At 42.4% G+C, this 15301-nt stretch overlaps 1 gene segment (V, D, J or C); it reads left to right on the top strand.

Moving 5' to 3' along the window:
• Positions 1-340: 340 nt before the first annotated feature.
• LOC147091818 (Ig heavy chain C region, secreted form-like) overlaps positions 341-15301 on the top strand; it is a 31390-nt gene continuing 16429 nt past the window's right edge. Inside the window, 4 exon segments of the C gene segment in view lie at positions 341-430; positions 11280-11576; positions 12106-12420; positions 14527-14835. Of these exon segments, the coding sequence occupies positions 412-430; positions 11280-11576; positions 12106-12420; positions 14527-14835 (940 nt within the window).

Here is a 15301-nt window from a genome sequence, read left to right on the forward strand (position 1 = left end):
AGTGTCAATACAAAAACCCCTCAGCACTTATTGACTGAGTTTGGGTCAGTGATCGCTTTTACAATCCAACTGTATATGCAATAGAGTATTATTTGTGTCCAGCACTGTCCTACTAGCACGTTTCAATATGAATACACTGTGATATTTATTCATTCAACAGTTGGTGATTTCGATAAATGTTCTTGGGCTACTCTGTGAAACATAAACCATCACGTTATTTTTTGAAGAGTGAAAGGTTTCCATTAACGCATTTAGCATTTTATGAAGATCCAGCGTGATTTTCTTTGCCCTGGGATATGGATATTTAAACTTATGTTGTGTTTCTGTCTCTTCCCTGCAGTGCCGGTTATTGTGTGACCAGCCCGGGGAATGTAACACTGTGACTATCTCGACTACTGGGGACAAGGGACCATGGTGACGGTGACTGCAGGTAAGAAACATGCACTCATTCAGTAACTGTTGTCTTCGTATTTTGATTTTATATTTCTGTTAATTTTAACAATGAATTCGTTCACTGAAACTTGGGTTCGGTCGATCCTGTATTGAGATTTTTTGCAATGTGTTATTTGATTCTGCTGCAATGGGATCATCGATTTAAACTGTTTCTTCACTGAAACTGCTGTTGAGGGCTTGAGTCTCTGATTGATGTGATTTGTTGTTTATCGGCTGATGAGATTGTGGGCCTGGGTTACTTTAAAAACCTAATGGTTTTTAAACTGATAGGAGTTTTTGCAATGTTTAATCTCGGTGACATCGATTTTTCTACAGGTTTTCTGATCAAAACCAAACATTGTGTTTAAATGTGTCTGAAAGGAGATTGTAGGCACAAAACAGAAAGCGTTAGTGCTCAGAAATAACCTTAAGATATTTTAACGATTTTTTATTTGTGATACTTACAAGACATCTATTAGTCTAATGTTCATGAACGTTTATATTTAGTACGTGATATGTTACTGTAATTAAGAAATTCAAAATTAACAAATTAGCAACCGGAACAGAATTAAATTAATATTACTTACAAAATTAGTAATATCACCCAATATTATTAAAATATGCTATAAAATCAATATTAATGTATTGAACATAATCTGCCTAATCACAACTCTGCCATCATTATTTTATATTCCTGCTTATTTCAATAATGAATTAGGTCAGTGACAAGCGGATTCGTTGGATTGTGTATTGAGGTTTTATGCAATGATACATTTGATTCTGCTGAAAGAGTTTATAGAATTAAGCAGCTGCTCCATGAAAGGTTCTGTCGCGGGATTCAGCCCCTCGGTGATGTGCTTCAGTGCTAATCTGCTGAGGGGAGTGTGGATTCAGCCCCTCGGTGACATGATTCAGTGTTGATCTGCTGAGGGGAGTGTGGATTCAGCCCCTCAGTGATGTGATTCAGTGTTGATCTGCTGAGGAGAGTGTGGATTCAGCCCCTCAGTGATGTGATTTAGTGTTGATCTGCTGAGGAGAGTGTGGATTCAGCCCCTCAGTGATGTGATTTAGTGTTGATCTGCTGAGGGGAGTGTGGATTCAGCCCCTCAGTGATGTGGTTCAGTGTTGATCTGCTGAGGAGAGTGTGGATTCAGCCCCTCTGATGTGATTTAGTGTTGATCTGCTGAGGAGAGTGTGGATTCAGCCCCTCAGTGATGTGATTCAGTGTTGATCTGCTGAGGGGAGTGTGGATTCAGCCCCTCAGTGATGTGATTCAGTGTTGATCTGCTGAGGAGAGTATGGATTCAGCCCCTCAGTGATGTGATTTAGTGTTGATCTGCTGAGGAGAGTGTGGATTCAGCCCCTCAGTGATGTGATTTAGTGTTGATCTGCTGAGGAGAGTGTGGATTCAGCCCCTCAGTGATGTGATTTAGTGTTGATCTGCTGAGGAGAGTGTGGATTCAGCCCCTCAGTGATGTGATTTAGTGTTGATCTGCTGAGGAGAGTGTGGATTCAGCCCCTCAGTGATGTGATTTAGTGTTGATCTGCTGAGGGGAGTGTGGATTCAGCCCCTCAGTGATGTGATTTAGTGTTGATCTGCTGAGGAGAGTGTGGATTCAGCCCCTCAGTGATGTGATTTAGTGTTGATCTGCTGAGGAGAGTGTGGATTCAGCCCCTCAGTGATGTGATTTAGTGTTGATCTGCTGAGGAGAGTGTGGATTCAGCCCCTCAGTGATGTGATTTATTGTTGATCTGCTGAGGAGAGTGTGGATTCAGCCCCTCAGTGATGTGGTTCAGTGTTGATCTGCTGAGGGGAGTCTGGATTCAGCCCCTCAGTGATGTGATTTATTGTTGATCTGCTGAGGAGAGTGTGGATTCAGCCCCTCAGTGATGTGATTTAGTGTTGATCTGCTGAGGGGAGTGTGGATTCAGCCCCTCAGTGATGTGATTTAGTGTTGATCTGCTGAGGAGAGTGTGGATTCAGCCCCTCAGTGATGTGATTTAGTGTTGATCTGCTGAGGAGAGTGTGGATTCAGCCCCTCAGTGATGTGATTTAGTGTTGATCTGCTGAGGAGAGTGTGGATTCAGCCCCTCAGTGATGTGATTTAGTGCTGATCTGCTGAGGAGAGTGTGGATTCAGCCCCTCAGTGATGTGATTTATTGTTGATCTGCTGAGGGGAGTGTGGATTCAGCCCCTCAGTGATGTGATTTAGTGTTGATCTGCTGAGGAGAGTGTGGATTCAGCCCCTCAGTGATGTGGTTCAGTGTTGATCTGCTGAGGAGAGTGTGGATTCAGCCCCTCAGTGATGTGATTCAGTGTTGATCTGCTGAGGAGAGTGTGGATTCAGCCCCTCAGTGATGTGATTTATTGTTGATCTGCTGAGGAGAGTGTGGATTCAGCCCCTCAGTGATGTGATTTAGTGTTGATCTGCTGAGGGGAGTGTGGATTCAGCCCCTCAGTGATGTGATTTAGTGTTGATCTGCTGAGGAGAGTGTGGATTCAGCCCCTCAGTGATGTGATTTAGTGTTGATCTGCTGAGGAGAGTGTGGATTCAGCCCCTCAGTGATGTGATTCAGTGTTGATCTGCTGAGGAGAGTGTGGATTCAGCCCCTCAGTGATGTGATTTAGTGTTGATCTGCTGAGGGGAGTGTGGATTCAGCCCCTCAGTGATGTGATTCAGTGTTGATCTGCTGAGGAGAGTGTGGATTCAGCCCCTCAGTGATGTGATTCAGTGTTGATCTGCTGAGGAGAGTGTGGATTCAGCCCCTCAGTGATGTGATTCAGTGTTGATCTGCTGAGGAGAGTGTGGATTCAGCCCCTCAGTGATGTGATTTAGTGTTGATCTGCTGAGGAGAGTGTGGATTCAGCCCCTCAGTGATGTGATTTAGTGTTGATCTGCTGAGGAGAGTGTGGATTCAGCCCCTCAGTGATGTGATTCAGTGTTGATCTGCTGAGGAGAGTGTGTGTCTGGTTACTCTGAATACCCAGAATTTGTGAAACTATTTGCCGTTTCTACAATGTTTAATCTGGGTGACATCGAGCGGCAGCAGGTTTCTGATCTAAAGCAAACATTATATGTGTTTCAAACTATCACAAAACAGGAATGTTTTAGAAATAAAAAGTAATTGAAGGGTATTTAAAGTATCTTTATATTGAAGTGATAATTATGCATTTAACTATTAATCTATAGACTATTATGCTCATATTTAATACGTGAAATGTTACTGTAATTACTATCTACATCATTAACAAGTGTTCAGGTTGTAGTTAATTTTAATTAATATTAATCAGCGATAATAACGCGATAATGTCTCCCAATATTACTAAAATATGCTACAGTAAAAATATGAATTACTAAAGTTTATTCACCTTCCACAGTTCTGCAGTACACTGGGGAAAATTAACATGAGCGGAAAAGTTTATTCGCCTTCCACAGTTCTGCAGTACACTGGGGAAAATTAACATGAGCGGAAAGGTTTATTCACCTTCCACAGTTCTGCAGTACACTGGGGAAAATTAACATGAGCGGAGAAGTTTAGAGGCTGGAGAGAGTTGTTAATTATGCCTGCAATGATTCTCATAACATCCTGATTTCACCGCTGTGTTCAGATGGATTAGGGATGTTTTACACAGATGAATGACGGGTTGTATTCAAATACTACTTAAATCCGTGTTGTAAATTGCAGTTTGTCAATTTAATATACGCGGCGAGTTATGAAATTCATACTGTGCTGCCGAAACCATATTATTCCTTCAATAATATTGATTGTTTGACAGTGAGACAATTATCACTAAACTACTCAGCAAGTCCAAAGTCTAAGAGAAAAAAGGTCGCTGGCAGTCAAATAATTGTTCATGTGATTCTATTTTAATTCAAGGAAGGTTCACACTGCGTAAGGCTGGAGACAGAAAAATAATCTATTGAAAGTCAAACATTTTAAATTAAGCACAAGAGGTTCATATTATCTTAAATTTAAAACAACATCCTGTCTCCCATAGCTCTGCTCTATATGGGATAGAACGAAAGGCAAAGGACAGATTATTTCTGAGAGTTATGTTTCATTCTTATTAATATTAAATTGATTAACAATATTTCTCCTCCAATTGCTCAATAAGTTTCAGTGCCGCAGATGGTCTGAATGAATTGTTCTCCTCCAGTTTTATTTGATCATAATGTAAATAGCAGACTATATATAATAATGAATTTACGGGCATTCTGTGAGTTACAGGAGTAAAATATAAAGGATTGTCTGTTATTAAATAGCAGAGGCTATGTTACTGACTGCAAACTGCACCGGTGGTTTTTAATTAACACAAATATTTGTTATTTTTAAGATTGAGGAGAATATTTCAACTCGAGAGTCCAGCTTTAGGTAACAGGTGGTGTTACAGCCCGTCGGTAGTTAGTGAGATGTGACCCCGGCCGGAAATTGTACTATTTAAAACAGTCCACTCCGAAATCCATAATGTGAAATACACTCAGAGTAGACAGACTTCAGGTTATATCAGAGAGTTCAGAAAAATGATGAGATTGAACACGTGTAGGCAGAGAGCTGGAGAGTATTACATTTTCCTGATCATTTTTAATTATTCAAATGTGATTGGATTTAAGTAAAAATAATACATTTATCTGATTGTATTGATGTATTATACTATTTAATATTTTAATTATGTCGAATTATCCTTCCAATTGAAGTAAAACCCTATTATATCAAAAGTAAATAGTCAGAATTAGGTTTAAAATTACTATTAATTAATTTTATTAATAAGGCTGGAGATGACAGGCAACACAATGAATTTCAAGCAGATTCATTTCATTACACAAGTTCCAGGAGCGGGTGGTTCTGAGGAGGAAGGTCCAGAAAGGCTCACAGAACATTAACACGGAATCACCCGTGGGGACCCGAATTTCTGGCCCAATGAATTGATAATCTTTAAACATTTTGAGTATCAGCTAATTATTGAATGAGATTGGCGTGATCCTGAGCTCACTTTCTGAATAAACATTTTCAGGAAGTGACGGTAACGCTCCAGAAAGCAGCGCCGATTCTGATCTTCCGGGAAGCTGGAAGTTATTTTGACAATTTAAACAGATAGTGTAATGCTTTACTCAGTATCTGACCCGTGTTGAACCTGCCCTGTGAGTGTTTGATGGGACAGTGTAGAGGGAGATTTGCTCTGTATCTAACCCGTGCTTTAACTGCACTGGGAGCGTTTGGTGGAACAGTGAAGAGGGAGTGTTACTCTGTACCTAACCCGTGTTGTACCTGCCCTGGGACTGTTTGACGGGGCAGTGTAGAGGAGGTTTTATTCTGTATGTAACCTGCGCTGTACCTGCCCTAAGTGTGTTTGATGGGACAGTGCAGAGCGCGCTTTACTCTGTATCTAACCCGTGCTGCACCTGTCCTGGGAATGTTTGATGGGACAGTGTAGAGTGAGCTTTAGTCTGTATCTAAGCCGTGCTGTACCTGCCCTGACTGTGTTTGATGGGACAGTGTAGTGGAGATTTTAGACTGTATCTAACCTGCGCTGTACCTGCCCTGAGTGCGTTTGAAGGGCAGTGCAGAAGGAGATCTAGCCTCCTACTTACAATGACGTGGAGGTGATGGGCACGTTCAATACAGATTCACCTTCTATCCAATCATTGCTATATGTGAGCTGGAACGCTTTAATGAAATAGTGTATTTGAAGCTTTATGTTGTATATAATTGTGCTTTACCTAACTGAGCAAATTGTAAAAGCATTTTATGGAGAAGTTATTTTGTATCCAAACTGTGCTTTTGTAGAGCTGGGAATCGTTGATGGGACAAAATGGTAAAAAGTTTTACTCTGTTTCTGAACCGAGTATCAACTTGCCGCACAGTCTTTGGTCGGACCGTGTAGAAGGAGGTTTACACTGTATGTAGTTTCTGTTGTATGTGAGCCGTGAATATTTGCCTGGGCAGTGCTTATGGAGCTGTTTTCTCTATCTAACTCGTCTTGAATCTGACCTGGCAATTTAAAAATATATCTATCTCTTACTATATTTGACCCAGAGAGCCTGACAGGACAGTGGAGAGGGAGCATTTCTCAGCATCCAAACCTTGCTATTCCCGATCTGACCAGCAGGTTAATTCAGAGCGATCGTCATTCTATCTTATCCGTGCTATATCGGACCTGAGAGTGCTTGGTCAGACCCTTAAACTGCAGCTAACCAATAACTTGAGAGTGCTCGAGTCAGATATATAACAATAAATTGTTCCATTGCCCAGGTTGAACAAGGCACATTTATTGATGGCATCATTTTTTGGAAAACATGCCCAAATTTGAATAAAGTGTTAATGTTTAATCATTTTGGATATCAGCTAATTATTGAATGAGATTGACCTGATCCTGAGCTCACTTTCAGAACAAACAGTTTGAGGAAGTGGCTGTAGCGCCAGAAGGCAGCACCTGTTCTAATCTGATGGGAGGCTGGAAGTTATTTTAAAAATTTAAATGCAGAAAGTTGATAGTCCCGCTCGGTGTAACCATCTTGGGAACTTTAAGTTTGACATCATAACTTCGTTCATTTTTCTTTTGAAAAGGGACAAATTCGACCGAGTTGCAGTTGTTGGACTGGGTCACAACACAAGGCAGACAATCACTGAGCTGCACTTCTGTGAAACAATTAAAGATTTACATTCAGCCTGCAATGAGTCATCATTCACAATGAGCTTTAAGCCTTTATAATATAACCAAGTCACACATTTGCGTCAGATTGCTCAGATCCCTTTGTTTTAAATATCCTCTTTCATTGTAACAAACAATAAAATAGATCTGATAGAAGTGGCATAAAAATAAAACAAAAAAGGTGACTCAATCGCGGCTAACAAGGGAAATTAGGGACAGCATAAGATCCGAGGAGAGGACATATAAATTAGCCAGAAAAAGCAGTAAACCTGAGGACTGGGAGCAGTTTACGATTGAGCAAAGGAGGACAAAAGGATTAATTAAGAGGGGGAAGATATATTCTAGAGTAAGCTTGCAGGAACATAAAAACTGACTGTAAAAGCTTCTATAGATATGAGAAGAGAAAAAGATTGTTGAAGTCAAGCATAGGTCCCTTGCAGGCAGAATCAGGGGAATTTATAATGGGGAACAAAGAAATGGCAGACCAATAAAATACATACTTTGATTCTGCCTTCACAAAGGAGGATACAAAGAACCTCCCAGATATGTTAGGGTACATAGGGTCGAATGAGTGGGAGGGATTGCATGACATCAGTATTTGTAGGGAAATGGTGTTAGGGAAATTGATGGGATTGAATGCTGAGAAATCCCCAAGTCCTGATAATCTACATCCTAGGGTACTTAAGGAAGTGGCACTGGAAATACTGGATGCATTGCTGGTCATCTTCCAAAATTCTATAGACTCTGGAGCAGTTCCAATGGATTGGAGGGTAGCTATTGTGCCTCCACTATTTATAAAGGGTGATAGAGAGAAAACGGGGATTTATATACTGATAAGCCTGACATCGGATGTGGGGAAAATGCTAGAGTACATTATAAAAGACGCAATTGCAGAGCACTTGGAAAACAGTGACAGGATCGGACAAAGTCAACATGGATTTAGAAAAGGTAATTCATGCTTGACTGTTCCACTGGAAGTTTTTGAGGATGTAACGGATAGAATAGATAAGGGAGAACCAGTCGATGTGGTGTATTTGGAATTTGAGAAGGCTTTCGAAAAATCCCGCATAAGGGATTAGCGTGCAATGTTAAAGCACATGGGATTGGGGGTAAGGTAATAACTTGGATAGAAAACTGGTTGGCAGAAAGGAAGCAAAGTGTTGGAATAAACGGGTCTTTTTCTGAGTGGCAGGCAGTGACTAGTGGGTACTGCAGGGTTCAGTGCTAGGACCCCAACTATTCACAATATATATTAATGAACTAGACGAGGGAACTAGATGTAATATCTCCAAGTTTGCAGATGGCACAAAGCTGGGTGGGCGTGTGTGCTGTGAGGAGGATGCAGAGAAACTCCAGTATGATCTGGACAGGTTGGGTGATTGGGCAGATGCATGGCAAATGCAGTATAATGTGGAAATATGCGAGGTTATCCACTTTGGTGGCAAAAACAGGAAGAAAGATTATTATCTTAATGGCAATAGATTGGGAAAAGAGGAAGTGTAACGAGACCTGGGTTACCTTGGTCACCAGTCGCTGAAGCTAATCATGCAGGTGCAGCAGGTGGTTAAGAAGGCAAATGGTATGTTGGCCTTCATAGCAAGAGGATTAGAGTAGAGGAGCAAGGATGTCTTGCTGCAGTTGTACAGGGCCTTGGTGAGACCACACCTTGAGTATTGTGTGCAGGTTTGGTCGGCTTATCGGAGGAAGGATTTTCTTGCCATGGAGGGAGTGCAGCGAAGATTCACCAGGCTGATACCTGGGATGTCGTATGAAGAGAGATTGGATCGATTAGGCTTATATTCGCTAGCATTTAGAAGAATGAGAGTTGATCTCATTGAAACTTATAAAATTCTGACAGGACTAGACAGACTAGATGCAGGAAGGATGTTCCCCATGGTGGGGAGTCCAGGCCCAGAGGTCACAGTCTACGGATAAGTGGTAAGCCATTTAGGACTAAGAGGAGGAGGAATTTCTTCACCCAGAAAGTGGTGAACTTGAGGAATTCTCTGCCACACAGGGCAGTTGAGGCCAATTCATTACATATTTTCAAGAAGGAGTTAGATATATTTCTTAATGCTAAAGTGATCATGGGATATTGGGAGAAAGCAGGGACAGGGTAATGAGTTTGGATGATCAGCCATGATCTCATTAAATGGTGGAACAGGTTCGAGGGGCCGAATGGTCTACTCCTGCTCCTATATTCTATGTTTCTATGTTTCAGAATATGAAGTGTTTCCTTCCATTAAATCGGGAAGAACAATTTCCGCTGACTCCTCTAGAATCAGAGCAACGTACATCACAGGAAGAGGCCATTCGGCCCGTCCTGCCTGTGCCGGCTCTGAAAACTGTCCAATTTCCTCAAAAACCCCAGCCTTTTCCTCCTAACCCTGCAAATGGGTCCTCTTCAAGTACATGTCCAGCCAGCTGGTGCTTTCCAGTAATTAGCAACCCTCTTGTGGGAAATACCCCAATTGTCCCGCTAGATCTTCGGGAAATTATTTTAAATCTGTCACCTTCGGTTAACAACCTACTTGCCAAAGGAATCAGTTTCTGCCTATTTGCTCTAGCAAACCTCCCATAACTTTGAACAGCTCTGTTAAGTCTCCACTTAACCTCTGCTCTAACTAGAATATCCCAGCTTCTCCAATCTCTCCACAACTGAAATTCCTCATCCCTGGTAACTTCCTGGTAAACCTCTTCTCTACCCTCTCAAAGGCCTTTCATCCTTCCTGAATTGTGCTGACAGCATTGTGCTCAATACTCCAGCTGAGGCCTGACCCCTGATTTGTAAAGGTTTTGCATAGCTTCCTTTTTTAAATAATCCGTGTATCTTTTTACAAAGCCCAGTGTCCTATACGCCTTCATAACAGCTTTATCAACTTTCCCCGCCAACTTCAATGATTTGTGTATATGCACATCCATATCTCTCTGTTCTTGCATCCTCTCAAAATAGTACCATATAGATTATACTGCTTCTCCATGTTGTTCCTCCCAAGGTGCGTCGCTTCACACTTATCCACACTAAATTGCACCTACCATGTGCCTGTTCTTTTCACTAGTCTGTTTAAGTCCTCCTGAAGTCTGCTACTATCCTGCTCACTATTTGCTACTTTGCCAAGATTTGAATCATCTGGGAACTTCAAAATTGTACTCCCTATACCCAAGTCCAGGTCATTTTTATATAACAAGAACAACAATGGTCCTCATACCGATCCATGGGAGACCCCACTGCATTATTTTCTACAGTTTGTACAACATCCGCTCACCACTACTCCCTGCCTCATATAAATGTATAATATTTAAGTGTTACCAATATTAGATTTTTATAGAAGAAACCTCTCCCCATGATTAGATTATGCTCGATACAATCAGCAACAAGAGGTGCCTGTTACGACCCAGAAAGCAGTGCCTGTTCTCACTGGTGGGAGGTCATCAGGTACTTTTGTAACTGAAATGGGCCATTTAAAGAGACACTACCATTAACCGGATTTCGGAATCATATATTATAGTCGGATAATTAATTGAGTGGGAGCGAGGAGGAACTTCATGAAGCATCCATTCAATAGAATGGGACAGAGCACAAATGACAGGGCGTTGAAGTACATCGCTCAAATACTGAGCAGGAAAGAGATAGATTCGACCCAATCCCGATTCATCTGCAGCTTTTATCTTAGAAACTAGCCGTGAAAAAGTTTCCTGTTCAATTCTGTGTGTGTCGGATTTGAGCTGATGTTTTGCTAGTTTTATAAGCGCGGATTACGCTGTTACCTTTGAAGTAGAGTCACTGCTGTTTTGTAGGGAAAAGCATTAGTCAATTGACACAGAGCAAATTTCCAAAAACTGCAATGAAGTAAATGACCAGAAGTGGTGTTGATTGATAAATAAATGCTGGCCGAAATTGCAGGAAAAACTCTCTGCCCTTCTATTGTAAGATCGAATGAAAGATGCCTTATTGAGGTGAGGTGAAAATGTTCTTATATTTGCAATATGATAGAACTCGGACAGAGAGGTGTGTTCCCGACCAGGGGGTCGACAGGCGCGTATGATGGACCTGACAAAAGCGCAAATGCCGCTGTAGTTTTTGATCGTCAAATGATGGAAAGAGTTTATCCTGGAGTCAAATTTCGCGTTGTTTGGTTGTTTTATGAGCTCGGATTACAGATTCTAACTTGCCTAATTGGCCATTCTTTCCCAGCGACACCATCTCCTCCCACCCTCTACGCTCTACTCTCCTGTGAACCACCCAACACAGACGGCTCCATCATTTTCGGCTGTTTGGCAATGGACTACAACCCCGAAATCACCAGCGTTTCCTGGACAAAAGATACACAGCCGATCAACACTGGATTGATGACTTACCCGTCAGTGCTCAACAAGAGGGGAACCTACACACTGAGCAGCCAGTTAACCATCACCGAGTCAGAAATGGGGAGCAGCACAATCTACTGCGTGGTTCGACGAAGAGATTCCGTGTGGATCGTTCCAATGCCAGGTTAGTGTAGTGGGATGCAGGGGCAAACTGTGAAAAGCAGGGAAGTTATGTTCAACTTGAATAGAAACTTGGTTAGTCCACACTTAGCGTATTGTGAACAGTTCTGGTCTCCACTTCACACTTAGAGTACGGAGCACAATCCTAGACTCCATATCACACTTCGAATACCGTGTACAGTCCGGTTACCTTCTCACACTTGCAATACTGTGCAGACTTCTGGTCACCGTATCACACTTAGAATACTGTGCACATTCCTGGTCTCCATATCACTCATAGAATACTGTGCAGAGTTCTGGTCTCCATATCACAATTAGAATACTGTGCAGAGTCCTGGTGTCCATATCACTTTTAGAATATTGTGCACAGTCCTGGTCTCCATATCACACTTCGAATATCGTGCAGAATTCTGGTCCTTGGAAATGCCTTGCTAATGTGTGCCAGATAGTAAAGGACTTGTTTAATGATAAGGACACTATGCATTTCTTAATCATTTATTTTGCAATTAATGTCCAAAACATGTATTCCCCAGAAGATGGTACAGTGGTCCATCCAACTGTTATCCTCACGGCGAGTTCCAGTGACCAAATCACCAGCAGCAGATATGCAAAGGTCGTGTGTTCAATCATGGACTTCCATCCAGAGTCACTGACCGTGAATTGGCTGAAGAATGGACAACTCATGCATTCGGGCTTCGTCACCTCTCTCGTCTGTGAAGTGAACGGGACCTTCTCGACCACCAGTCTGCTGACAGTCCCCGCCGGCGAATGGTTCAGCGGCTCGGTCTACACCTGCCAGGTCACTCATGAAGGGGTTACCCAAAGCCGAAACATTGCCAACTCTCAGGGTAAGAGGCACAGTCGGGGAGTTCCAACCCATTTCCAGTGCCGCTCTGAGTCAGAATTTTATTGGAAATAGTCCATAGCACAGCACAGTTTCTAATTTACAAGCAAACACTTTGGTGTTTCCTTCCGATGTAAGTGGGATTCCTCAAGGTTTAGGATTCCATCCCTTCACCAGCAAAGAAGAATTCCCTCAGCTGTAATGTCAGACAGTGAGTGAGGTGTCCTTATTTTCAGATTTACCCTGTGTTAGCTCTATTTATAATATACAATCATGCAGTTTGTGTTTCCTTCGGATGTAAAAGATAATAAAGAATTGGCTTTATACAGCGCCTTCCGGGACCTCAGGCTACCACAAATCGATTGACAACCAATGAATTACGCTTGAAATGTGGCCACTGTTGTAATGTACAAAATGAGGAAGACATTTTGTGCACAACAAGCTCCCACAAACAGCAATGTGATAAAGACCAGATTTTTTTTTTGTGATATTTGTTGAGGGGTAATTATTTGCCATGGCACCGGGACAACTCCCCTGCTCATCTTTGAAATGGTGCCATGGGATGTCTTACGTCCAATTGAGAGGGCAGATTGATCCTCGCTTGAACACCTCATCCAAAATACAGTGCAGCGCTCAATCAGTACTGCATTGGGAGTGTCAGTTTCCATTCTGTGTTCAAGTCTCTGGAGTGGGACTTGAACCAACCATCTTCATCAATTAGGATTCCTCACAGTTCTGGATTTAATAACCTCGCTATAGGTTTCCCTCAACTCTGATGTCAGACAGTGAGTGAGGTGTCCTTGGGCTCCGGTTTATCCTGAGCTGGCTGATCATATTCCGAGCGGCAGTAGGTGTCTGGAGGCCTTTACTGATAATTTTCCAGGAACCCACTGCTAGAAAGGTCATTTACCCTATTTAGAGAACTGTGTTCAGTTCTGGGCTCCACACATCAGGCAGGATACACTGACCTTGGAGGGGGTGCGTTGCAGATTTACCAGAATGTTACGGGGCAAGAAGTATTACATTTTGAGGACATATTGCACTGACTAGACGTGTATTGCTTTGAGTATAGAAGACTAAGGGGTGAACGAATTAAGATAATTTTTGGAATTGGTGGCCATATAGAGATAAAGTATTTCCTCTGCTGGAGAAGTCCAGAACAAGGGGGGATAATCTTAAAATTTGAGCTAGGCCGTTCAGGGGTGAGGTCAGAAACCACTTCTTCGTGCAAAGGGCTGTGGAAATCCGGAACACTCTCTCCCACAAAGCTGTTCAAGGTGGGCGTCAATTGATAATATCAATACTGAGATTGATAGATTTATGTTGGGCAAGGGTTACAGAAACATTGCAGGTAGATGGTGTTGAGGTGCAGATCAGCCATGATCTCATTGAATGGCGGGACAGGCTGGATGGGCTGAATGGCCTCCTCCTGTTGCTGTGTTTCTATTGCTGCCATGAGGTCATATTTCATTCTGAGTCTCTCTCACCAGGCATGAGAAAAGCTCACTATGACAGAAATAAACAAACTGCCTCACACCGGCTTTACAAATTATTCCCCACCAAAAACACCCCTTTGGAATTCCAGCTCCCGACAATTCACTTCTACTCTGAGTATTCCTACACATTTTCATCGCCCCAAATATCGGAACAAGAAACCAGAAGATTCAGTTTTTTCTTGTTGCACCGAAAATCATGGATTTTATTTGACAGCCTTTTTGAAACAGTGTAATTTTCGTGAAGAGCTCTTGAACCTGCGGACAGAGACATTATAATGAGCGGAGATGTGTTCGGGCACCAGGATGTATGGACGGGCATAAAGGAGCAAGGGATTATGGGAAGAGCTGTTTTCAGTGCGTAAATAAATTGCACCCGAATTTATTCATTGTTTAACGCCGGGTAATTGCTTCACAGCCCATTACAGGAGTTCTGGGGGCAAATACACAGGAAATATTAAAGAGTCCCCCAGAATCGTTGACAATTTATTGTCATTCCAATAACGCTGGTGCTTAATCAACAGGGAGATTTATTCTGCTTGAGTCAGAAATGGGTGAATACTGGTGTCCTGATTCTGAAGATGAAACATTGTTTGACTTTCATTTCTGTTTCACAGATTGTTCCTCATGCAGCGATCTAGTGATTACTCTTCACCAACCGTCACTAGAACAGGTCTTACTGGAGGCGACGGTCACCTTAACCTGCGTCGTGTCTAATGGTCCTTATGGAGTCACCGTGACCTGGACCCGAGGAAAGGAATCTTTGAAATCAGAGATTGCCGTTCAACCCGGAGAGGATCCCAACAGCGTGATCAGCAAAATAAACATCTCGACACAAGCCTGGCTGAGTGGGGATGAGTTCTACTGCGTGGTGAGCCATCAGGATATGCCAACTCCTATCAGAGATTCCATCCACAAAGAAACAGGTGAGCAGTGAGAGTGTAGCAATAAGTGAGACACTGTGGCTGTTTCCTAGGTTTGAGTAAGGACCAATTCGTTCTATTATGAGTTCTAATGGACTACTCTGATCATTCAGATTGATCATTCCACTAACTAAATACCCTGGGAACCGAGGTAATGCACTTAAGGGGAAGATAGATAAGTTCATGAGGGAAAACAGAATCGAAGGATATGCCATTAGGGTTTAGATAAATGAGGTGGGAGGTGTCTCTTGTGGAGCATAATCACCGGCTCAGAGCTGTTGGGCCGAAGAGCCTGATTCTGTGCGGTAAACCCAACTCTTCAGGCTCATAGAGAAGGATTGCATATCAGTCAGCTCAGGCTTGGAAACCGAACAGGGTCCAGAGGAGAATATAAATCATTTAAAAATCGGCGTGAAGCACATTTCTCTCACATCTAACCACCGCTTCCATTGTCTCTGGAATTCTCCAG

The sequence above is a fragment of the Somniosus microcephalus genome, unplaced genomic scaffold (genome assembly GCF_052327205.1).
Source record: "Somniosus microcephalus isolate GS21.2 unplaced genomic scaffold, FLI_Smic_1.0 unresolved_chr3, whole genome shotgun sequence".
NCBI classification, from domain to species: Eukaryota; Metazoa; Chordata; class Chondrichthyes; order Squaliformes; family Somniosidae; genus Somniosus; species Somniosus microcephalus.